Raw genomic sequence first — 20,790 nt, forward strand, 5'->3', positions numbered from 1 at the left:
TGTATCAGTATGTTGTAAGTTTTATCTGTGGTTGTGTCACTGTACAGTGTGTTGTAAAGTTTTATCTGTGGTTGTGTCACTGTATTAGTATGTTGTAAGTTTTATATGTGGCTGTGCCACTGTATCAGTATGTTGTAAGTTTTTTTTACCTCTGTGGAATGTAGAACATTTTGCTGAGTGGAGGTTTGTAAAGTTTTCCTCTGTATGCTGGCCACAGTCCACTGAGAATTCGGAACAGAGAGGACTTGCCACAGCCATTTGGACCAGTAATCAGTAGATGCATGCTTGGTTCAATCTGTCGTGATATAAAAAGCAGCTGAGTGTACATCAACAATATATATCTATAACACTGTTACTGTAATGACATTTATTTCTGATGTGTTCATTATAAATGAGTTTCAAGACTAATACATGTAAGTGGAGCAGGGAAACATCTATGTGTACATCTTATGGTACATGTGATAAAAATGCTAAATTTAATTAAAGGAGAAATCAACTTCTTCAACAATATCAGAATAAAATTTCAAAAGTTTTTACAAATACCCACAGTAATGATCGATTATTGAGCTGATAGTCTGTGACTCTGTATTATATAATCTCAACATGAATAAAAGGGTGACCATTCCCTCACCTACATCCCTCCCTGCACTGTTATATAAATATTGCATGTAGTTGAGGGCACTATTATATAAATATTGCATGTAGTTGAGGGTACTGTTATATAAATATTGCATGTAGTTGAGGGCACTGTTATATAAATATTGCATATAGTTGAGGGAACTGTTATATAAATATTGCATGTAGTTGAGGGCACTGTTATATAAATATTGCATGTAGTTGAGGGCACTGTTATATAAATATTGCATGTAGTTGAGGGCACTGTTATATAAATATTGCATGTAGTTGAGGGCACTGTTATATAAATATTGCATGTAGTTGAGGGAACTGTTATATAAATATTGCATGTAGTTGAGGGCACTGTTATATAGATATTGCATGTAGTTGAGGGCACTGTTATATAGATATTGCATGTAGTTGAGGGCACTGTTATATAGATATTGCATGTAGTTGAGGGCACTGTTATATAGATATTGCATGTAGTTGAGGGAACTGTTATATAAATATTGCATGTAGTTGAGGGAACTGTTATATAAATATTGCATGTAGTTGAGGGCACTGTTATATAGATATTGCATGTAGTTGAGGGCACTGTTATATAGATATTGCATGTAGTTGAGGGAACTGTTATATAAATATTGCATGTAGTTGAGGGCACTGTTATATAAATATTGCATGTAGTTGAGGGCACTGTTATATAAATATTGCATGTAGTTGAGGGCACTGTTATATAGATATTGCATGTAGCTGAGGGCACTGTTATATAGATATTGCATGTAGTTGAGGGAACTGTTATATAAATATTGCATGTAGTTGAGGGCACTGTTATATAAATATTGCATGTAGTTGAGGGAACTGTTATATAAATATTGCATGTAGTTGAGGGCACTGTTATATAGATATTGCATGTAGTTGAGGGCACTGTTATATAGATATTGCATGTAGTTGAGGGCACTGTTATATAGATATTGCATGTAGTTGAGGGCACTGTTATATAAATATTGCATGTAGTTGAGGGAACTGTTATATAAATATTGCATGTAGTTGAGGGAACTGTTATATAAATATTGCATGTAGTTGAGGGCACTGTTATATAAATATTGCATGTAGTTGAGGGCACTGTTATATAAATATTGCATGTAGTTGAGGGTAACATTGAAAATTTTCACCCAGAGAAAACCATTTGTCAACTGAGCTGTAGCCGAGGTTGACAATGGTTTCTCGGGGGGGGGGGGGGGGGGGGGAATTTTCAATGTTACCTTCAACTACATGCAATATTTTGTTTTAAACAACAAAGCAGAAAAACCAATGTTTGTTGACATTTGATCAATTGCACTATTATGCAATGTTTTGTACATCAATGCAGGTATTCGCATTTATTACAAATCCTCAAACGACGTTGTCTAACAATCTACAGCGAACAGTAAGGGCATAAATTTGAGGCATGTGATAATTTTTATAATATCACCTGTTATCAAGTATTGTTAGATGCTAGATACTATTACCCTGGAGCGTATGCTTTCTATTCTCAGAGGGTAACATCATGTTTTTTCAAATGCTTCTCGACCAATCAGATTGGAGTATTTTATATGAAAATATAACAAAATACATTGCTACATTTATGCAGAGAACAATATTTGCTACTGTGTAATGTATACTATTGTACATTGAGTGTAATGATTGTACAATATGCCCTGTACACGGATACTAGCGTACAGACTTATTTTGATTTAGTTGTAAGAAATTGGAGTTCTTTAATACAAAATGAGTTCCATACCTTCAGTGAAAGAGTAGAAACAATGACATCTCCATTAGGTGTGATAATGGGTAGCTCCTCTATGTCTATTGTGGCATCAGTGTCCATCACATCTCCTTCAGCCATCACAGAAATGTATACAATAATCTGGTTAGCATGGGGTAATGGAGGGGGAATCATGTTATAACTTATATATCTCATGTTACAATTCCTTTATTTTGCATATTTCTGGAAGATTTATCAATCACATATACTTCATGGAATCTCTACACAACGTAACTCAGTTTTATTTTGTTTAAGGATGGCACTGTTACATCGCAATAATGGCTGACTTCCTTTTGAAATGCAAAAAATTAGGACCTTGATTTCACTTGGGGAGATTGAGCCACAAAGAATCACTTGTATTTCACAGAGTGAAAAGTTTAATACGGTTAAGTGAAGAAACTAGGCATGGTTTACAATTTAAATATTATAAATATTGCATTTTCTGATAACAAACTTCTGTTACTATGTTCATGCAGAGTATAGCAATAGTACATGTTCAGTGGTCAAGCCAAATCCATCCCATCAAACATGTATATGCAGTTCTGATTCAGACATCAACAATGACTTTGCTGGAAATAGCTTTGAAATAAAACATGAAACTAATGAAATGCTGTATCCTCCGCAAGGCCATCTCTTGTGCAAATCACTATAAATATCTATTTGTGTGGATCAGTGCAATACTGTGAATGTCAATGATTTTAACATGACTAAAATGTTAATGAATAATCCAGATTTCATTTTCTATAGCAGAGTAATCTTCATAATTTATTATCTTCTACTCGGTTTACAATTTGAGAGTGATAAAACAGGGGTGGCTTTATCTCGTATCAATTAGCTTTTTTTCCAGTTTTCCATGTTTCATGTATAAAATTTCAAAAGCTCTCATAATGTCAGTGTACTATTTGGGCGATTCAAAAGTAAGTGATCGGCAATAAATAGAATAACAGAGTAAACATGAAGAGAGCCTTTGTGAAGACTCAAGGTCAAACTCAAGGTCGACAACAGCAATATACTCTTTTCAGATTTATCTGTATACAAACTCTCATGACCAGTTTTGCATTTTTTATCCAAAATAAATCAGATGTGATCTTTAAAAAAAATCTATTCAAAATACACCCTGATCCAAATTGTACACCTGCACAAGATATTCTGCTAGATATGGTAATAAATCTCAAACTCCATAACCCAACTGTGTGTAATTTCTTTACAGGGCTGGCATAGCTAAATTCCTACACCTGTTCTTCACTCTGAGAATTACCACACAACATTGCTTTCATTAACAGCAGAAGTTGCTTTCTAAGCATCCTAGTAATGTTATTGTCATCACAAGGAGATACTTCCAACAGAAACACAAGATGTCACAAGTCTGCAGTACCTCTCATTTATGTTTCTACATCCATGTCTCATGCACCCTCTGTATCAGATATTACAGACACTCAATACATTGGCATATATCACCATGATCACTTCTGGTGGTATACGTCCTTAATTACATCACAATTAAATTTACGTGCTTTGTAGCTTTATGTAACCACCAACAAATAATTTTTCAAGTAAAACTGAAATAACATACCTATTATTTCCATTGGTCCTGCAATCTTTACATGTTTAAATAAAATTGAAATAACATACCCATTATTTCCATTGGTCCTGCAATCTTTACATGTTTAGTCTTCCCAGGTATAGTTTTGGTCACCATGCTTCTTTCATACTTTCCTGATTTACAATCTTCAAACACCTCAAACATTTCTGTCACTCTGGCTGTGTAACCTGCCAGCTCAGTGATCTAGGATTTAGCAGAATTTGAAACAGATAGATCAAAAAAACGTGGAGGAAGACTATATTGTTGTTTCACATAGATTATCGTTAATAGATAGATCTAGACTATGGTGCATGCTGATAAGACAAGGTATTGATGGATAACTGTTGAAAATTATACAGTCTTTATATAAAAATGTAAAATCCTGTGTAAAGCACAATGGTTTGCTATCGGAATACTTTGAAAATAGGATCGGGCTTTTCCAGGGTGAGGTATTGTCACCTATATTGTACAGTTTATATGTGAATGATTGTGAAATGCATTTTATTAATGTACGCTGATGATATGGTTCTGTTTGCTGAGAGTCCTGAGTCCCTACAACGTATGCTTGACACTTTACACGTTTATAACAATGAATGGAAATTAACTTTAAATGTCGATAAAACTAAAATAATGATCTTCAGAAACGGAGGTAAAATAAGAGGTAATGAAACATTTTTCTACAATGGGAGGGAGCTTGAAACGGTTGATAAATTTAATTATCTAGGAATGTTATTAAATTATAATGGAAAGTTTAACATTAGACAAAAACATGTAGCAGATCAAGGGAGGAAAGCGTTTTTTGCAATTAACAGTAAACTAAGGAAATACAAATTTAACATTAAAAGTAAGTGTTCTGTTTTTGATACATATGTAAACAGTGTTTTAAATTACGGATGTGAAGTTTGGGGTTTTCATAAAGCCAAAGATGTTGAAAAATTACATGCATTATTCTGTAAAAACGTTTTAGCGGTAAAGAAAAGTACGTGCAATAGCTTAGTGTATTATGAATTAGGAAGATTTCCCCTGCATATCATTAGAAAATCAAGAATCCTTAAATATTGGATAAAATTAAAGAATTCAGATAATTGTATTTTGCGATCGTGTTTAGAAGACAGAGAAAATTTAAATGATCCTTGGGTTAATGACATACGAACTGAATTAAATCGCTTAGGTCTTGGATACATTTTTAATGAAAGCATTATTGATAAACCTACGCAAAAAATATTAGAGTAAAGATTTTTTGATTTACATAAGCAAGAAATGTTTTCTGCAATTAGAAAGTCATCACGAGGGGAATACTATCAATATATAGCAGGCAATTTTGGATTACAGTATTATTTATCTAAATCAATGAGTGAAATACATAGAAAAACTATAACTAGATTCAGACTATCCTCTCACAATCTTAATATAGAATCAGGTCGATACAAAAATGAACTTAGGAACAATAGAATATGTACATTGTGTGATTTAAAAGACATACAGGATGAGTTTCACTTTATTTTGAAATGTCAAAAATACCAAGAAATATGCAATTCATATATCAAAAAGTATTATTTTAGACGTCCAAGCATTTTCAAATTAATTCAATTATTAAGGTAGTACTCTACATCGTCATAATGGCTGACTTCCTTTAAAAACATGGATGACAAAATCGATATCAGCAATATTTGACTTTTCCTTTTCCATTTAAATACCTAGCCGAGTAGCTCAGTAGGTTAGAATACCGACTGCTGAACTGTAGGTCGCAGGTTCGAGTCCAGCAGGGGTTTTAAATTTTTTTCAGATTACCTTCTACTAAAACTGTATTTTTTGACAAAATAAAGTAAATTTGAAAATTTTCAAATTCAAAATATTTTTGTACATATCCTACACTTTTCATCTACATCAAATTTCTCTGGTGTAGCATACCTCCTTAAGTGTACAAAATGTTAAAGAATTGCGAAACTTAGGAAATTTTTTATTCCTAGCAGAGAAAATAAGAAAGGATAATTCATAATTGTAATTACACCCCATTTCTTTTTCTCATTTAACACAATTTTTTTTCTTCTATTTTTATTTTCATACAACTCTCACGCAATCACCTATATTACAAATATTACTTTTTATACTTATATGTTTGTGTATGCTGATCTATAGCTCTGATTATGTGTATGTTGTTCACCTTATATTTTATTATGTATAAAATTGTATATCTGATGTGCCAGATGGCACAAAGAAATAAACTGAACTGAATTTTGTCCATAAACTGAATCTGATAGTAAATAATTAAAGTAAGAATTATACATGTTTATTTTGAAAAGAAAAAATTATCTGACAGTGATTAAATTTTTTTTCGGCATGGTTCAAATTTACGCCAAGTCCATGTTCACAGGAAATTTAAGGAATTTTGTACCAGAGTATTTTCAATTCTTTTCTTTTTCATTGAAATACAAATTGATAATTGATCCGACACAATAAATTCTATTGTCTAAGTAATGACAAGGTAAAATATGCTGCAAAGCAATCATGATACATATGTCGAAAATTGCTGCAAAATTGCCTGAATTCACTTATTTCATACATAAGTACTGTTATGAGAATGTTCATTATGCCTGAATACATAATCCTACCACCTGTGTTTCTTTGTCATGGCAATTTACTGATACATGTCAGACACTGATCAACGTGTCACTTGATGTGGAATCATTAGATTTCGTGGTGGCTCAATTTTAATAGATTTCGTGGGTACCCTTAATCCCATGGATTTAAAACCACAATGAAATACACAATACACAATTTATACAATTTTTTGATGTACAGAGGCTATATCCACAAAACAGTAAAATCTCCACAATTCACAAAAATTGGCCCCTATGAATTCAAATGATTCCAAGGTACTTGGGTAGTCATTATTTCTTTGGCACTGGACATAAGAAATACATTGTACGATAACAAGATTCACTGATCATCAGTAAATAAACATATCTAACTTTCAGGTTGTTTTCAACACACAATGTATGGATTCTAATGCACATTAATCAAACAGTAAATAGACACAATATCAGTAAAGAGATTAAAACAGTTAAAATCTATGGATAATGCTTAGTTCTTTCAATTCATTCAAGCATCTGAGAATATAGGGCTGATCAAAAACAACAAATATGGCATCCAAGTGATGTGCAGAACATGTGGATTTCTATGCAACAAAGACTTAAATCACTACTGTGTTGGAATGTTGTATTTTCACCACTCAGATACCAACAGAATATGGTCCACAAGATCTTTACATGGCATATACCATTTTGGTTAGTAATGGAGTGAAATCAACATTGTAGATATTGACCCCGATTTTAATTTTAAAATGTTTTGACAGTTATCATGAGAGATAAGTGTATCAATGAAGGAGAGGTTTTCAAAGACTCCCAAATGATAGAATTGTTACATTTTGACATAAATGAAAACAATATCAAACATTTTAAATTGAATGTAGATTTGTTTAAAAATAAAAAATAAAAACAACCCAAAAAACAAAACAACCAACTTATGTAAAATTCAATGAAGTATGCAACTCATTATGAATGTTAATTTTTACACAGTCATTAGATAAGATGACCTATGACCTGAATCAATAAAACCTGACTTATGCTGTTCTAAATGGAAACTAAACCACATTGAGCTAACCCTGGATCGTCCCAGCTCTAATGAGAATGCCAGGTGGTTTTTTTTCTCAACCTAAAAGCAGATTGTTTAGTTTCATGGCTGTGTACAAATCCAAAGAATTTCAACCCATGGAAAAAAAATGAAAAGTGGAATTTTGATCCCTTGAAAATAAGTACCTCTACAGTATCAGACTTCATAAGTACCTCTACAGTATTAGACTTCATAAGTACCTCTACAGTATTAGACTTCATAAGTACCTCTACAGTATCAGACTTCATAAGTACCTCTACAGTATCAGACTTCATAAGTACCTCTACAGTATTAGACTTCATAAGTACCTCTACAGTATCAGACTTCATAAGTACCTCTACAGTATCAGACTTCATAAGTACCTCTACAGTATTAGACTTCATAAGTACCTCTACAGTATCAGACTTCATAAGTACCTCTACAGTATCAGACTTCATAAGTACCTCTACAGTATTAGACTTCATAAGTACCTCTACAGTATCAGACTTCATAAGTACCTCTACAGTATCAGACTTCATAAGTACCTTTACAGTTTTAGACTTCATAAGTACCTCTACAGTATCAGACTTCATAAGTACCTCTACAGTAATAGACTTCATAAGTACCTCTACAGTATTAGACTTCATAAGTACCTCTACAGTATCAGACTTCATAAGTACCTCTACAGTAATATACTTCATAAGTACCTCTACAGTATCAGACTTCATAAATACCTCTACAGTATTAGACTTCATTTGAATGGCAGAATTTATCTGATCGTGAATACTGTTTTACCTCTTTGTATGAAGACATCATACGTTCTATGGCATCAGCAGAGTTTATCAACAAATTTCTGGCTGTGGTAAAGGCTTTAGTTCTTTCACTCACTCCTCCATCTGGATCATCATCCACAGATGATCCTGATAATAGATAATGTAATAGAAAATGACAGCACATCACTTAGTCATTCATGAACAGTGCCAATAATTTGTTGTGCTAAAATGTACACCAATACAGGCATATAAGAAAAAAAATTAAAGATCCAATACAAATGTTCATCTGCATACCATCAGCTCTGATGCCACCACCCCGTGCAGACATGATAGGGATGGCCACCATGATCAGTCCACTGGCACTCCAGCCATACTTCATCAGAAACTGTTCCAACATAATGTACCATAACTTCTTTGTAAAAATCAAGTCTGTTTGTTGAACAAGAGCTCTGTAGGCTTTCCCAAGCAAATTTTGCTCAACCTAAAGAAACACATGCATTTATTTAATAGAAATCAATCTTAATATTATGGCTTTACTTTTAATGATTACAGTCTTTATTTGCCAAAATACCATTACTCAAAACAAATACCTTGTGTCCTCCATAGAATGCTATTTCTTCTGCATTTGCTATTATTCTTGAGTGAATATATCTCAGGTACCCTTTCCTATTTGCCTCTTCTGCTACGAGGTTTCCAAATTTTGGAGAAACAGCCTTAAGGATTTGTGCTGTGACAAATGTTACAACGGTGGCAATGATAGTTGGCCATTTTGAACTAGCACCTCTACTACTGGCAAATGAATATAGTGTAAATGATATAAGGGCTACATCCAGCATGGGTTTTGTTAAGTGTGAATACAGGTGGGCCAACGACTGTGTAAACATACTGATGTCATCTGTCAAACACTGGTCAGCATTGGCTAGTCTGCTGTCCAGATTGCTGACACGGTAGTATGTCTGATTGGAGAAGTACAGTTTGTAGGCATGATTGACTAGACGAGTTCTCAGCAACAGACCGAGTTTGCTTTCAAGGAATCGAATAAGACTATTGATAAATGTTGCGGGTATAGCAATTAACAGCCACTGTCCTAATCTAAGAAGAAAACTTCTCAAATCTCGCTTTACAATAGTCTGTACAATACGACCATCCAATGTTGCAACATAAATTGATAGAAAAGTTCTGGCAAACAAGGTTCCCGTGTGAAGTACCAAAATTCCGAATTCTCTCGACCACACAGAAGGAATGATTATTTTTAATAAATAGCGTAGTTGGTGGTAAAATATGCGATCAACATTATGAGAGGCACCTGATTTCCTTTTTGTAGAAGTATCTCTCTCTAACTTCAATACTGTTTCCAGTTTTCTTGTTTTCCTTGTCTTTATTATCTTCCATAGCAGAGGCCAGAGTTTCTTCGCGCCGTATGCCAACACGACACATGCTGCTGCGCTGGTTGCTATCTGTTTACGTGTTGGTTTGGTTAAGGACGCTGGTGACACCATTTTAGACATTTTATACTATTTCTACAATAATACATACAATTTCATTTTTCTCATTGATTTTCGTCTGTCCTCAGTCCTGTCAAAATACTGGGTCACGTGAGTTAGGCCCACAATCACTAAACTGACCTTTGAAACTAAAGAGTTCCTTCCGCTATCAACATCCGTCGTCTGCAAAGATAATGAATTGGATGGGGGGTGCTCGTAGTCGTATAAAGCATAGTGGAGACAAGAAAATAAAAAAGGTATACATTGAACAATACCACTTGATTTCTTAAATGTTCTTTACATGATAATGGTCTCGTCACGAAACAAGGAATTTCTAGTCTAAATGTTCTTGACAAGTAAAAAGAAGGGGAAAAATCGTAGAGGGGGAGGGAGCGTTCTTTTATCCCTGCAATGCATGCATATGGGGGATATTTTAAAAAGTCTTTGGTAAGATTTAATCATTTGATTTACTGATGAAGTGGCCGATTCCTGTGATGTAAACGATTTCATCACTGTAATAAATTTATAGTATGGAATTATGTTGCCAAACAAAGTTTGGGAACATGTTTAAAATCTCCCATTTTCAACGGAAGACCTTTCTGTTTTCGTACTAGTACTGTTTCTTAATGTGTTTACGGTGTGACCGGGCCCTAACATTTTGCAACACGACTTTAGGCATTTGATCCGCCTATTCATTTAATGCGGGGAATGTAACGCAGTTGATATAATAAGAAAGGAGAAAGTGGGGATCGAACCTGGAACCCCTGCATTACTGGTCAGGTGCTCTAACCACTGAGCTATCCTGGCAGATATCCACAGCCCTAACTACTAAAAGTATATTGTGAAGTCATATTTACCTTCGCTGGTTTTCTTTCAAACTGAGTAATATCAACAACAGCAAAATTTGCGAAGGTATGAGAAGACTTGTATGTTACTCTGTACTTGTTACCCCGAGGCTATAACTATGTACAGCTAAACATCTCAGTGACAGTTCAAATTATTGACAGCAGACGATGTCAAATGTCAAATTTCCGTCAGTCAAGAAAAAAGAGGAATAATTATTTACATTTATAATAATTGACGGATAGTAAGTTGGTTGAATACACACATAAAGGTAACACGCTATAACATTTGTAAATTTATTTTTATAATGCTTCCGCAGTATTCACCATTTTTATTTTCAAGGCATGTAAACCTACAATTTACTAGCGCCTACCAATTTTTACATGTTCTTGCCTTTTCCCATGAATTAAATAAGTTGAAAGTTTCTTTTCTTTCCATATTAGTACATTTACAACACATATGTTCAAACTCCATTTCAATATTCTGTCGTTTTGTACGGAATACTTTATAGTGTCGTGTTTTGCCAGACTAGATGTTGTCCAAACTCCCCGTCGAGGCCTCCTCTTTGGTTTGTGAGCAAACGAACTCTGACGGAAGTTTGAGTTGTTGTCTTCATGGGTTTTCACAGATTCTAATAGGAAATTATTGCACCCAGAAGTAACCTTCCATTTGACACCAATCGCAAAACATCTGGTTGGAATCAGAATCATATTTCAACTGTAGTAAGGTTGACCTTTTCAACCCGTAATTTATCACCGACTTCGCGTTGTGTAATATTTAATGAAAAACCAAAATAAGTTAATCCGCCTGGTACAGGCTTGAAATGAAAACAAAATTAAATTTTAATGATTTTATTTTCTAAAATTCTCATCTCTGTCACTTCCTCCAACTGGGATGACGCAAATAAATCACGGGGTTGCACGTACCTTCGATTTTTGGGCTTCCATCTTTAAACATTTTAGATCATCTTTACGTTCCTTAGAAGAACCTATAATTTCCTGGATCCTTGAACTGTTTATTTGGCTCTGTGGTTCCGTACACGTTTTCCTCCTTTTGAACCTGAGTAAGCTTCCTCCTACTAGCGGTATATATTTTAAAATTAGAGGTTTATGAAAAATGCTTCAATGGCTGATATATTTTTGGAAATTCTTGATGACAGGAAGGAACTTCACAACCCTTCCAATCCGTCCATAAGTTTCCTTGTCAATAAATCCTCAGATGAATGGGACTGACTCCGTTCCTGTGGGTCCACTTTTAGATCCAAAAAGTCCATCTGAAAATACGAATTACAATACAAAACGTGAAATATATTATAAATTAAGACAAGCATGTTTAACATGCCTTGTCGTATACATACATAAAGATATAATAACAATGTGAAATAGATATCTATACTTATATAAGTACACTCATGGAGATCAAGAACATCTCGCGGTTTGATAACTCTCCCCGACTTCGTTTTTACAGGAGAATCATTCGGAGTGGAAACAGAAGGGTTCAAATCAACATCAGCTTCAAAACTTGATGTAATAGAACCTTATTCATCATCATCATTTTCTAGCTAGATTACGGGGGGATATCCTCCTCCCCACCCCATATCGTTTTAAATGATCTTTGTTAATAGTTAAGATTGGAGAAGTTTTACTTATCTGAGTCTTAAACAAAGTGGTGAAATGATCTCAATTACCAAACAGGGCCCAATCCAACCTAGTCCCGACTTCTTATTTGCTTCAGGGGGATACCAACGCCACACCCATTCCCCTACTGGAATACCTCGTATAAATGCTTTTTTGCTCTCTGCCTTTTAGTAGCACTCCTTAGACTCTAATATGCTATCTCAAATATGGATTCCATTATTTAATTTAACCATTCTACGTATTGGTCCTATCAGGGGATAATCCTGCAATTAACCTGGAATAAAATGTTCACCCCAATCATAATCAACACTGGTGAACAACCTGTAATGTTCTATAGCCCTATACATGTATGCCATCATGAAGCAAATGTCATCCCAGCTCTTGAGAGTTGTCATGGACATGAAAAGCATTTGTTTAAGGATTCGATTGAAACGTTCAACCATGCCATCGGACTAGGGCATGTACGGTGTAGTTTGAGTTTTAACTGTACCCAATCTAGTACAGATTGTTTGAAATTAGTCGGATTCGAATTCACGACCTTGGTCCGTATGACTCGAGAGTTGGACAACCGTATCAACAAGTTGGTCTGAAGCAGTAAGGGCAGTACGGTTTGGTATTGCGTAATCTTCTTTCTACTTTGTAAAGTAATCCCTGATTACCATAATGTATTGATTACCTTTATTTGAAACAGGCAAGGGACCAAAAATGTCGATTGCAATACATTGTAGAGGGTCAGTAATCTTTAACTCATTTTCTCCGATACCAGGACCAGGTTTGCGTTGCGTACTAAGTTCGCATGGCTTGCACCAACGATCAATACCTCTACGAATACCAGGCTAGTAAACTTTACGCTTTATTACGTCTTTAGTGCGATTGTCCAGGTACTGGAACAGAGTGTAATTGTTCAATTCAATTTATTGGATCTCATCACCATTATGCAATGGTATACAAATATATAAAGACAAAAAAGCTGTTATATATACATTTAGTAAATAATACATGCGTCTAATATTTTAAAAGTATTTATCAAGTTAGAAAAAAAGCAACCTGTTTTATTAATATGAAGTATGGGCATTCCAGGTAGGGGAGTACATTTTATTTATTTTCTTAATGAAAATAGTTTTCTCAAAAAGCAGTATTTATTGTTTGACATGATTTGTTTAAAAGTAAAGATATTTAAAAATTTTATACGCCCGTCATTGTGTTATGGCGCTGTCCGGCTGGGTGGCTGTCCGTCCGTTCGGGGTAATGTTTTCTGGACTTTTCCCCGTAACGGATGCATGTACAACTTTGAAATTTGGGCACAATATCTCCCTCAAGAATTGTAAGAGTGAGATTGCATTTCAGCTGGATTGGTCCATCCTTGACCTACTTTAGGGCTATAAGTAGGTCAAACAGTTTTCCGGACTTTTTTTCTTTACAGATAAAGATATTGCCCTGAAATTTACACATAGCTTATAAGCTTCCTTTCAGAGGAATACAAGTTCAGTTTGCATTTCAGCTGGATTTGTCTATCCTTGACCTACTTTTTGACTAAAAATAGGTCAGACAGTTTTCCGGGGATTTTTTTCCATTACGGATACAAATATTGCCCCAATATTTAGTCAAAGGCGTCCTCTCGGAGGAAGACAAGTTCAGTTAACATTTCAGCTGGATTAGCGCACTATGACCTACAGTACTTTAGGGGTAAAAGTAGGTCAAACAGTTTTCCAGATTTTTTTTTTGATATGGTCACAGGTATTGCTCTGAAATTTAATCACACACACCCCTTTCAGAGAAATACATAATCAGTTCACATTTCAAACATTTCAACTTAATTGGTGCACCATGACCTACTTTAAGGCTAAAAGTAGATCAAATGGTTTCCTGGACTTTTTATCATCATAGATCGATATTGCACCGACATTTTGTCACAACGGTGAACCTCACTCTCAGAAAAATCAGATGGATTGGTGCACCATGGCCCACTTTAATTAAGGCTTTCCTATTCAGAATGTGTGTTGTATTAATTCAGAGTGCACAATATGCTTCCAGGTTGAATTTCACTGTCTGACGGACGTATATTGTACCGTTTGCGGTACTCCTGTTATTTGTTTAGGTGATAAAAATTTCATTCTTTGTTCTTGTACTGCATCACAGTTTAGTATATAATGAAATTCATCTCCAATCTCTTGTAAATTACAGTATGTACATATTCTATCCTCTCTTGTATGTTAATCCAACGCCCACTTTCAATCGGTAGATAGTGATTGCATGTTCGAAATCTACAAAATGTAATCGCATCATTCTTTGATAATTTTTTGATGATAAATTAAGATAATTTTCAAATTTCAGTTCTTTATAGATTCTGTAGTTTAATGCTTTTGGTGAAATTTGAAGCGTAGAGTACCAGTGCCAATTTTGTTTGAAATAATCAATTAATGTTAGTTTCACTTTGGCCTTAAACCACCTTGCACTACATGGGGTTTGATGTTAGAAAGTCCAAAAGAGTTCTAAATCAATAATTTTCAAACCAATTGATTTTCCCTTTTATTTCTTGATTTATGATAAATCCTAATTTATAAAGCGAATTTACAATCTTTTTTTTAAAGCGGTAAGCGTAGCTGCGGTTTATTGTCGCCAGTTGGATTTTGCTTTCGTCATCACGTTTCCGGTTTATCGCCACCTATAGGCAAATTTATGCATCGCTGCAGTAAACAAGTCGTGTTTAAAGTAGTCGTAATTTTGAAACCGATCTAGTACGGGGATACCATTCATATCCGTAGGGGCATCCCCCCCCCCCCCCCCGGAAATACAGTTTGTTGGACAGTGGATAAATTATGTATAAAAAGGTGACATTTTTGTCCTCATTCTGGGGGAAGGTGGACACAGAAGCAGGTCATTCTTCAGTTAAAATTCCCGTTTGAATCTGCGTCTGTAATAATTAAAGTGATTTCATACACTATTAAACTGGAACACAACAGTAAGTTAGTTGCGTGATAACAATTGAACACTTTTTACCGAAAACTACCATTACAACTGTTTTCACATTTTCTACCAAAACTTGACATTTCCAAAAATATTCTTCTCTACAATATCACATCTGTAAGGAAAAAAATTGCATAGTCATGTAGAGTATTTCACCTTGACTTGGGAAGATGGGTGGGGGCCAAACTGGGTATAAAGTATTTATGTGTAAAATATTTGAATAGCGCTAGCATAGCCTTAATGCTATTGATTGATTGTATCTTGTTTAACGTCCCTCTCGATAATTTTATTTCATATGGAGACGTAACCAAGACCGGTGAAGGGTTGCAAAATTTAGGCCTTTGTTCGACGCATACGGCCATTGAGCAGTGAGGGTTCTTTAGTGTGCCACACCTACTGTGACACGGGACATCCGTTTTAAGGCCATATCCGAGGACCCGTGACATTCACACCTGATGCCGAGGGTTTGGCGATGGAATTCTCACTACCTGTTTTAACGACCTAGGTCTGTCGTGGCCGGGATTCGAACCCCGACCGTCCGCATACAGGGCGAACACTCTACCTCTAGACCACTACAGCGGTGGTAATGCTATTGATACTAAATTCTGATTATAGATATTTAAAAAAAGAGCAGGTGTCCTTTACCAAAATTGTAAATTTCATGATCTAAGGACAGGGTTTTAGTTCCGGGTGGGACCAAAATTATTACGGTGACCATTGTTTTTTTACATCATATAAAGTTTATATTTGAGCATGTTGAAAAGTTTCAGGACATTGTTTTCAATCCATATTTGTTATTTCCTTACAGGAAATGTATTATTTAGTTCAGCGAAAATAAAGAATAACGCATGAACTGTTTTTTTAAAACTGTTGTTCCTGCTCATTAATATTACAGACAGAATTCATGAAGTCAGCTTAGCGCTTTTCATTACTTTGATTTCTTTTTGTTGTTGAAAATTTTAGTTCGCATGCTTGTTGGTGCAGAGGGTCTATGTGGTGATTTTCGGCACATAATCCCGTAATGTGAAGTTTATTTGATTTTAAAGAGTTCACACAATTAGGACAGTCTACGCGTTTTCATTGGAATCTGGACAAACGTCCCCGTTTTTGTATTTGGATCCGAGTGTGATTTTGGGAAAACGACCACTTTTCAGCTTGGTCAAAGTCGTAGTATCACTTAGTAGAAAAACTTTGTTTTCGTCATGGATACAGATATTGCCCTGAAATTTAGTCATAAACTTCCTCTCGGAGGAATATAAGATCAGTTTGCATTTCAGCTGGATTGTTGCACCATGACCTACTTTAAGGTAAATGTAGACCATGACCTACTTTAGGTATAAAGTAGGTCAAACAGTTTTCCAGATCAAAATAAAACATATTTACCCGATTTTTGGTGTTATATTTGCTACGATAATTCTTAAATTTCCGTTTCGTTCCGTTGTTCATTCCGCGATTTAGCAAAATTCATATTTTCCCCGACACTTTGGTGGCCAAGATAAGAGACTTCCTCCTGAAAGAATGAACATTTCTTTTACTTTAGATATAAAACAGCGATGCGAAGTTTATCAACCTGAAAGCGCTTTGATGGAGCGGAGTGCCATGACCTTTAAAAGCCAAATTAAAATGGCTGTCATAAGGTTGTCGGATTTCAACCAAATTTTATTTCTAGGGTAATTTAATGACCCCGAGTTCATTTTACAAAATGATCGCCATATGCCATATACAGGAATATTTCAAAGTGTTAAAACCTCTAGGACATTGGGTTCTGTAGATTGATGTAATAAAACGTGACAACGCACATGCACCGTCTTTTGAAGATTCGATTCTTTGAAGGACCATAACTTTTTTTGTATTTCATCAAAATCTTTGAATTTTATGTCGTAGGTGTGTCCCGGTACTCCTTAAAGGAACATGGACACGATTGCAGCTGAACATTTTCAAATTTTATTTTTTGGTTTAGAATGCTTAACTAAGGTATTACTTATGATCAGCAAAAATTTGAATGTCAGTAGTCAAGGTACATGGGAGATACAGAGGTCACAAGTCCTTGTTATGTAAACAAGGCTTGTGCCATGTTTTTGTTTACATAGGTTAAATAAACTAGTAAAAGTTTCGTTTAAAGGAGATTTTTTCAATTTATAAGAGAATTCTTAACACACTTAAATATTTTCTCATGTTTGACACATCTAATTTTGTTTTAAACACGCTATTTTCTATTAAACAGTCTAATGTAAACAAAAACATAGCACGAGACTTGTTAACATAAAAAGAATTCCAAGTGCTGTATCTCACTTATAACTCAAAAACTGTTATCCAAATTTTGATTGACCATTAGAAATACTTTAGTTAAGCATTGTAAAAAACAAAAATGGAAAAATAGAATTTGAAAATTTTCAGCTCAAATCGTGTCTATGCCCCTTTAAATTACTATTTGCTATGTTCAATATTACTGGTCGTGTGCTAAATTCTGATTGGACGATTTTAAAATTACCATAACTTTCTTATGGATAATGGCAAGATTATGGAATTGCTATTGTAGATATCCATTATACTAATTAATGCCTGTTGAATGACATCAACAAGTGTGCTGAGTCATTTTTGAGTGCACGAGAATGCATGTATTGGTTAACTTTCAAATTTTGGTTCTAAAATGCCATAACTTTCTTGTTAAAAACTTATATAAAATAAACTTTTACATGTACATGAGTTGATTTAATTATTTTTTTTTTGAAAATATTTCTAATGCATGTCAACAACGTCTTGCATACCCATAAAGTCCAAAATAATTCAAAATAAGCCCTTTTAAAAAAAATATCCTAGGCCACTGGTTATTATATGTTTAATATACATGTAATAAGCAGTGAGGGTATTTTTTTTAAAGGATTTATTTTGGACTTTATGGGTATGCAAGACGTTGTTGACATGCATTAGAAATATTTTCAAGAAAAAAATAATTAAATCAACTCATGTACATGTAGCTTATTCGGAAGGGGGGGGGGGGGGGGGGGGGTGAACACAAGCACCTGTGGATGATCTTAGAATCTCATCAAAACCGGAACAGACAGTGTGACGTCAAAATTATTGATTTTTGTGGTCTTGAATACAAAAGAGTTGCACATCATGGCAGCCTCTATAGATCGCGGGAATTTCAATTTTTGACGTTTTCAAATTAGTACTGAAGCATATCTAGGCCATATATCAACAGAATTGTATGACAAATCTTAACATATGATTAATCCTATCATTTATCATGTAAAAATCTTTTAGGTTGCCTTTCCCTTTAAATGATATACAATGTATCTTTAATGACAAGCTGATGCTTTATATCTGTATTCAGTAGAGTGAGCACTGAAAAATACTTTAATCATGAATATATATATATTTCAGCAATTTTTTGAAAGAAAAAGATTAATTAGAAGAGATGGACATTTAAAACCTAGCCTACAAACACCGATGGAAGGAAAGGCAGTCTTTAGTCAAGATATGAAGGCTTTCTGTCTACTAGAAAATATGCATGCTAAAGAAATGAACTGTGAGTATGTGGTTACAACTAAAGGTGTACAGCAATACGACAATATCTCGTTCGTATTGATCGCAGAAATGTATGATACATGTGTCGTATCATAAGCATGATATCGTGATACAGTTGTAAGTTATATTTCTCATCAATCTGGAATAATTCTGAGCGTGGAATAAGTCTAAAAATGTTTTAACCCTTATTATACCGTATAGCGGTTTTTTTCCGCAGGGTTATAAATTTGGCTTATTTTAGCGGTTAGATAGCTTTCCGCCAAAATTTCACTCGCCAAATATGCACCCAAATGTGACTTCAGTATTTGAAAGAGACACAACTCTTCGCTGTCCCTCAAAATTTATTCCGCTAAAATTATTAGGATACCTTTGAGCCAGCAAATCGCCAAATTTTAGATCCGCGGAATAAACACGCTATACGGTACCCCCATGCAACGAAGTTGCGGAGGGGATAATGTTTTTGGTCAGTCTGTCAGTCCGTCAATGAATTTATAAAGGAAACGAATTTCTTGATGAATACTAAGATTATTTTAGTAATTCCCATCAATTTTGATCGGGATCGAAACTTTTTTCTCTGGTTTGGTTCAAATAAAAAAAAATCTTTTTAAAATTAATGTTTCTAATATAGCCTCATGCCATTGATTCAAATAATGTTAACAAAAACCGTTGCAATTTTCGTACATGATTTAAGGAATGAATGTATTATCTTTTCGGTGGATGGAGGGATCCACGAATAAAAAGGACGGAAAACTGCATCATTGTGCGTAGCGCATGATGCAAAGTTTTCCGTCTTTTTTATTCGTGGATCCCTCCATCCACCGAAAAGATAATATATTCATTCCTTATCATTTAAATATGTAAAGCATTGAGTTTGAATGATAAAACATGATATGATTTCAGTTCAATTAAAGATTTATTTTTGAACTACATTATATGACGCTTCGAAATTGGCGTAGTAATTTATGAAGACATCAACTGAAAATCTTAAATGGCGGCTTCCACGAACCGTTTACTTTTGACTCACAAACGGGTTATCTGTGAACTTCAAGGTATCACACCGGTAATTATTTTCACTATATATTACTATAGAGGGAAAAAAATCATTAAAAATCAGTTTACAAAATTGATCCCGAATAACGCAGTCAGACACGTTCTATGTTACCTATCTCCTCTGCCGACACCAGAAAAACAACACCCTACGCGGCATTTTCGAAAATAAATTACCCGCAAACAAGACTACCCTCAAATCCACGTGTTTTTCACATGCGTGTAAACAGCCGGAGTGCACCTCAGGAGCTACCAACAACAAATAGTTCCTTTATATACACTTGGTTATTTCTACAAATTATTCAAAATTTCCTAATCAGGGGTACAAAAATTAAAAGAAAAGAAGAAGAAATGAGAAAAATCGCGCAAGGAAAAAAATATTTCTTTACATATATGGAACTACAATTGACTAAGTTCATTTTGATTGGACAATTACCAGTGTGATACCTGAAAGGTGCAGCTTTGAAAGGATGAGTTAGAGATGAATCCTGTGGATAGAAAATTGCTGGAACTTTGTTGAGTGGAACTGGCATTCACCTCAATGTTCGATGTCGGTACGAACGGTAAGCGTGGGACATGTGCATGATGTGTCATGCGATCAGAGACCAGGCAAGTAGGGTTCTCTTGAGGGTTTCTACGGTTTCCAGGGGGACGAGTGAGTGTTGCAGAGGGTCTTGCAAGTTTTGCTAGTGAATTACTAAGGCATTGCTTTTGATGGTCACTGCAATCCTTGTTATAACTGCGTACGGACGCCTCGTTCCGGGGCCCACTCACGAACATAATATGTCGGAGTTCAAAACCATCATCGTTAAGGGTTTGAAAAATATCATCGAAAGTACCAATATCGAAATTTCCT

General features: G+C 34.8%; 2 protein-coding genes across 3 annotated transcripts in view; one reads left to right on the forward strand and one right to left on the reverse strand.

Annotated features, from left to right (window-relative positions):
- The window catches only part of LOC125657088 (ATP-binding cassette sub-family D member 2-like), a 31,801-nt gene extending 20,893 nt beyond the window's left edge, over positions 1 to 10,908 (reverse strand). The window contains exons 1-7 of the mRNA XM_048887721.2: positions 10,767 to 10,908; positions 9,016 to 10,092; positions 8,720 to 8,906; positions 8,448 to 8,572; positions 4,052 to 4,205; positions 2,396 to 2,490; positions 150 to 295 (exon numbers count right to left, since the gene is read on the reverse strand). Of these exons, the coding sequence (XP_048743678.2) occupies positions 150 to 295; positions 2,396 to 2,490; positions 4,052 to 4,205; positions 8,448 to 8,572; positions 8,720 to 8,906; positions 9,016 to 9,933 (1,625 nt within the window). The 5' untranslated portion in view covers positions 9,934 to 10,092; positions 10,767 to 10,908. The remainder of the gene's footprint in view (positions 1 to 149; positions 296 to 2,395; positions 2,491 to 4,051; positions 4,206 to 8,447; positions 8,573 to 8,719; positions 8,907 to 9,015; positions 10,093 to 10,766) is intronic.
- Positions 10,094 to 20,790, forward strand: part of LOC125657087 (uncharacterized) — a 43,988-nt gene continuing 33,291 nt past the window's right edge. For both annotated transcript variants that reach the window (XR_008797106.1, XM_056144776.1), the window contains exons 1-2: positions 10,094 to 10,166; positions 18,744 to 18,888. Coding sequence is in view for 1 of the 2 variants with exons in the window: in XM_056144776.1 (XP_056000751.1) it covers positions 10,104 to 10,166; positions 18,744 to 18,888 (208 nt within the window). In the remaining variant the exon portion in view is untranslated. The remainder of the gene's footprint in view (positions 10,167 to 18,743; positions 18,889 to 20,790) is intronic.

The sequence above is a fragment of the Ostrea edulis genome, chromosome 7 (assembly GCF_947568905.1).
Source record: "Ostrea edulis chromosome 7, xbOstEdul1.1, whole genome shotgun sequence".
Lineage (NCBI taxonomy): Eukaryota > Metazoa > Mollusca > Bivalvia > Ostreida > Ostreidae > Ostrea > Ostrea edulis.